Source organism: Miniopterus natalensis, chromosome 1 (assembly GCF_054644295.1).
Source record: "Miniopterus natalensis isolate mMinNat1 chromosome 1, mMinNat1.hap1, whole genome shotgun sequence".
NCBI classification, from domain to species: Eukaryota; Metazoa; Chordata; class Mammalia; order Chiroptera; family Miniopteridae; genus Miniopterus; species Miniopterus natalensis.
Genome location: NC_142081.1, coordinates 37,764,883 through 37,770,882, shown reverse-complemented (window position 1 = coordinate 37,770,882; position 6,000 = coordinate 37,764,883). Strand labels below are relative to the sequence as shown.

Genomic DNA, 6,000 nt, shown 5'->3' with positions numbered 1-6,000 from the left:
GACCCACCTGGAATGAGGGTTGCTTTAATTAGGGCAGTTATTTTTGTAATTTCAGTCTTTCACAGCTTAGTGCATATGCAATCTTACTGTTGGTGAAATAGAGAATTGTAATATTTTCCATTTCTTAACAGTCTTGTTATGGAACAGAAAAATATCCTGTCACATTTCTTGCAGGAATCAGTTGTTATGAAGAACCATTAGGGCTTGTTTCTTCTGTGAATGGTTTCTGAATGCTTTAAATATGCTCATCCCAAGTTTTGAATAATTGCCTAGCCTATTTACCTGGGATGCGCTTCTTTTTGAACATAAGCAGATGATGTGTAGCCTTTCAAATTAATGGGTGAGGTAGTTCGATCAGTGTAATCAAGGAGGCTTGATGTGAAAGGAAAAAAACAAAAAAGCTTTTTCTATCAACCAAAGTGCACATACCTCTAACTCATCCATCACACGTCTTTGGAGTGATAAGAGGAAAGAAATAACAAAGAGGGTATGGTTAACCCTGAGAGAGTACAGGTGAGGGAATGGGTGAAAATCTCACCTAAGAGGTGGTTCCGTAATAAGTTTCCCCAATCAGTAGGCAGCCTTATTTTCATTTATATTTCTATTTTCCAACTTTCTGAATTGCAAGAATCCTTTCAACAGATACCACACACATTACACAGTATATAATATAAAGTATGGCACTGGCCAACGATTTAAAATACTCATGAAGTACACATGAATGTAAGGCACTTGCGCGGTTTATAAAAGTGAATGCCTCAAAGTCAGGTATTTTCCAAAAATGAAGAAATATCCTCATAAAGTTGACAGGAGCCCTGAAAAACCAAGTTGGCATGAATTGTTAGTGACCTTGGCCAACATCTGAGAACCTTGGTGTAACTCAAGAGCAGAGATAAGAGGTAAATGGTTTTTAAATTAGAGTTCTGTATATCAGTGCCAGGATTCTAAAGCTGTTCTCATAAAAACCTATTGGTTCTATGTTCTTTCAGCTTCTCAACAACAGAAAACTGACGAGTCGGCAACAACCATTCATAGTGTACTGCTGCTGTTTAGATTTGGTGATGACACCACCCCAAGTCAGTTATAAAGAGACTGGCAATAAAAAAGGCTTTGAGTTTCTCTGCAAATATTACAGCTCAGTAGAATCTTACTCAAACTACTTAAAAATGTGAAATTTCATGTATTTTTTTAAAATCAAGAATTCCCAAGTACAAATATTGTTGCTCTAAATATGAGCTTTTCTATAACTTCAAAATTAAAAGGTTTGCAACTTATAATACATTATATTTTCCTGCCTATAAGAGACAAAAAAGCTTAGACATTATATAGGCAAAAAGTTAAGGAAATATGCAAATCTCTATGCCATCATTCGGAGAAATTCCAAAAGAGCCAAATCTCTAGATCATGGTTAGTGAGGACAGGTCATTAAAAAAGTCAAGGATTCAGGACAGATGCCACTGTACCTTTCCTCTTTATTCACAAAGTAAAAGAGCATGGATTTTAAAGTTATTACTATGTTACATCAGTTTAACAATTCAGTGGTTATTAAATGAGATAACTAAATATGCTATTTTCAAACCATTTTTCTTAAAGAATGTAATTAGTACATTCTTGTGGATGTTGCTGAATGTGGAGACTAGCTCCTTTCATTATTTACAATTTAAATCTTTGTTGCACTTCATCTGCAATCATTCCAGAAATTGCAAGGGAAGAAGTTGCAGCAGGGGAAGGTGCATTTCTCACATGAAGAATGCGTTCTCCAATAACCCCAACTCCTCCATCAAATACAAAATCTTCTACAAGATTTCCATCTTGATCCAGAGCTTGGGCTCTTACTCCAGCTGGACCTCTGCAAAACCAAGAGTGGCAGTCAACTTACTGGAAGAGACAGGATACTTTATAAGTCAGTGATCTCAAAGTATTCTTAAAGCATTAAAATCTTTATTCTTCTAAATGCACAATCATGTGGAAACCCAAGAGGTTTGTCAGTCATAGCCTGTAAAACTTATGTCCTCAGTCTACAGCATAATGCCTGCCACACAACAGTGCCAATAAATGCTTATTGAATGAATATACAAATGGGTTAGTTATAAATATCTGTTCTTTCCAAAAGTAGCAGATAAATCCATATTTAATTAGAATAAATGTACTTTTATTTAAATTTATAAAATGAATTTATTATAAAACAAATCAATGAAAATAATAAGGCTCTTCTGATTAATACAAAGCAATTAAAAATAGGAGATATGTATATCTGTGCATTCTTATATCCACTACAGAATTCTATTTTTGTGTTTTGTTTTGATTGTACACTATTACAATTTATGGAGAAATATATTTGGAAATGGCAGCAAGTTCTTATTTTGTAGTTTGTTTAAATTTTCAATAGTTTAGCCTTCAATATCAGGCTAACCTTCAATTAATTAAACAGAAGTAACAGGATAAGGTAAAAAATAAATTAACTTAATAGTAAGTTAATACAGTAAGAGTCTTTATTACTAAAAGTGCTGTTTTATAACACTTGAGTTTACAAATTAGATTTTTTGTTTTTAAAATAGTTTAAAAATTTACAGATGAAATCTGAATAAAATATTTCTGGAATCTAAAAGTGCCTTCATTGAATCTGCTCAAGAAAACAGAGTTTGAAAACATTGCCTTATACACACCACCAAGACTCAAGAAATCAGACAATAATATGAAACATTTTTATTGATTCTGGACCAGTGTAGATAAGTACTTGAGGAACATACAGAGAACAATATGGGAACACTGCCCTCTAAGACCTTGGCCTGGCTGAGAGAGAGTGATAATAATAGCTATTATTTACCAAGTGCTTACTCAGTGTTAGGAATTCTTTCATTTAATCCTTGCAACAACTCTAAGAGGCTGATAACAGTTTATATTTAACGGTGAAGAAACACAGAGTGATTAAGTAACTTGTCTGAAGTTACACAGCTATACCATTCAGTTGTAGAGAAGTAAGTAAAGATTACAACAAGGGTGAAAGTTTCTACAATAAAAGTAAGGAATCTGCCCTATAGAAGCCTGCAGGGAATCTGGACAAGAGAGTTTTGAGCTTAAGGATTTCCAAGAAAGAATGAGATACAATACTTAGAACACAACAAGATACAGATGGCCAACAGACATATGAAAAGATGCTCAACATCACTAATAACCTGTGAAATGCAAATTAAAACCACAATGAGATACTAACTCACACCTTTCAGAATGGCTATCATCAATAAATCAACAAACAACAAGTGCTGGTGAGGATGTGGAATAAAGAGAAACCTCGTGCCTTGTTGGTGGGAATGAAGATTGGTGCAGTCACTGCATGGAGTTCCCTCAAAAAATTAAAAATAAAACTGCCTTTTGACCCAGCAATTCTACTTCTAGGAATATATCTGAAACACTAATTTGAAAGAATTATGCACCCCTATGTTCACTGTAGCATTATTTACAATAGCCAAGATTTGGAAGCAGCCCATATGCCCATCAGTAGATGAGTGGATAAAAAAGCTTGGTACATTTAAAAATGGAGTACTACTAGGCCATAAAAAGGAGAAGGAAATCTTACCCTTTGTAAAAGTATGGATGGACTTGAAGAATATTGTAACAATGGTGATTGTAACCCTCCCAATCATTCTTTTGACATTGTTTATGTAAATACTGACTCTGACTAATGTGTAGCTTGTAGATAAACAGCATGTTTGTATAAGAATCCTAGAAACTAACTTCAGAAGATAGAGATATGCTGACCTTCAAATGTAAAACCAGGATGACCTAGAACCAGGATGACACAGAAGCAGACAGACATCAGACCATCATGTGACCAGATTCAAGGTCCTTATTGGAATGGACTGTGCTAGACTGCACATAGAGAACTTTTCACCCCCCTCCCCTTGGTTTCTTTGTTCTGCTTTCCCTCTCCCTCCTTATAAAAACCTCTGCGTGCACTGATATGTTGAGATGGGCTTTGCAACAAGAGTTCCCCATCTTCTCAGGTAACTGGCACTTAAATAAACCACTTTCCTTTTTCACTAGCATCTGTCTCATGAGTTTGGTTTTTGTGGCAGCAGACAGCCAAACTTGGGTTAGGGTTACAGTATTATGCTAAGTAAAATAAACCAGTCAGAGAAAGACAAGTACCATATGATTTCACTTATATGTGGAATCTAATGAACAAAATAAACTAACAAAATAGAAACAGACTCATAGATACAGAGAACAGACTGACAGCTGTCAGAAGGAAGGGGATAGAGGGCTGGGTGAAAAAGGTAAAGAGATTAAGGGGGGAAAAATAAAAGCCTCATAGACTAACAACAGTACGGTGATTACCAGAGAGAAAAGGGGGTGGGGGGAGGTAGGAGAGGGTAAGGTGGAGAGAAATAGTGATGGAAGGAGACTTGACTTGGGGTGGTGAACACAGTACAATACACAGATGATGTATTATAGAATTGTACCCCTGAAATCCATAATTTTATTAACCAATGTCACCCCAATAAATTCAATTAAAAAAAAAAGTCACATCTTAAGACACCATTTAAAAAAAAAAAAGAACACAGCAAGATGGAATGGGACTGAAGCTAAAATTTCTTAAGGTAAGGATCCATATCAGTGTATCATTTTGTACATTCTGTATTTGAAGCTCATCTCATCAAAGCAACATTTCTCCCCTTTTCCTGGAAAATGCAGCTGTTTCTATTGAGAGTATCACTATGAGTTACTTGTCGCTCTCCTTTTATCTGACAGAAGACCAACATGTAGGGGATACACAGTGCCATAACCAGGCACTGATGTTGTGTGGAAAATTTCCTTTATACGAAGGTTTAGTTAGAACATTCCCCTTAGTCCTTCTAAACAAACAGAAGTTAATAGTCATTAACTACAATTAAAAATGTATCTACTTTTGCCCTGGCCGGTTTGGCTCAGTGGTTAGAGTGTCAGCCCATGGACTGAAGGGTCTCAGGTTTGATTCAGGCCAAGGACACGTACCTAGGTTGTAGGCTCGATCTCCAGCCCTGGTCAAGGCACGTGCAGGAGGCAACCAATAGATGTGTCTTTCTCACATCGATGTTTTTCTCTTTCCCTTCCACTCTCTCTGAAAACCAATGGAAAAATCCTCAGGTGAGGATTAAAATAAATAAGTATATATATATATACACACACACTTATTTTTCTTGCAGCACCAATTATGTTCTCAATACCCCCTACATTCCTGCCCAAGTGTTCAAAAGACCTATAATCCAAACTGTAAAAAACTATGCAATATTAAGTTTTTCTAAGGATCTCACTTTAGTTCAAACTAAAGTAACTATATAACATGAAATATTTAAGCTACCAAATTCTTCAGTTCCCTATTCAGCACTTGATGCAACTTCAGTGTTGTTGTTGTTTTGCATGACTACATACAGGCTTTTTCCCTCAAAACACCTCAGCTTGAGGTATTATAATTTGAAATTTCAGGTTAAGAGAAACCATAATTGTCTTGAGGGCCAGTACAGGATCTTGTACAATCCCACTATTTCACCCCCATGTCTAGATGTGTACCTTGTATATAGTAAGCATTCAATAAGGCTAGAAACTTTTAATTTTTGAATTTCTAATTTTAAAAATTCTATTTTAATAGCTGAAAGAATAACCCATCAAACTTAATATATGTGAATTTCACCACATTTTTTTAGTGTTTATAGCCGCGTATTTTATTATATTGGTAGCTACATTTAATGCGAATGTACATCTTAGACCTTAAACATGTCCAGAAACAACAGGTGAATATATAACTAATGGCTTCACTCATCAGAGAAGTACTGTATTTACTGTTTTATCATTCTGTGGCAGGCATTATCCTGTGGGCTGGAAAACAGCTATGACAGGCTACAGCTGACATCTTTGGCCAGTTCCAAATAGGCCAATTTAGTATTTTACAAAACTCACCATGGGATCTGTTAATCTAAAAGTAGAAGTTCACATGAGCATATTTAAAGTAGGAATGGTGGT

The 6,000-nt window shown here is 35.5% G+C and overlaps 1 protein-coding gene across 2 annotated transcripts in view; it reads right to left on the bottom strand.

The window, feature by feature from the left end:
* Positions 1 to 392: 392 nt before the first annotated feature.
* The window catches only part of L2HGDH (L-2-hydroxyglutarate dehydrogenase), a 31,736-nt gene continuing 26,128 nt past the window's right edge, over positions 393 to 6,000 (bottom strand). For both annotated transcript variants that reach the window (XM_016198089.2, XM_087820594.1), the window contains one exon: positions 393 to 1,849. In XM_016198089.2, the coding sequence (XP_016053575.2) occupies positions 1,654 to 1,849 (196 nt within the window). In that variant the 3' untranslated portion in view covers positions 393 to 1,653. The remainder of the gene's footprint in view (positions 1,850 to 6,000) is intronic.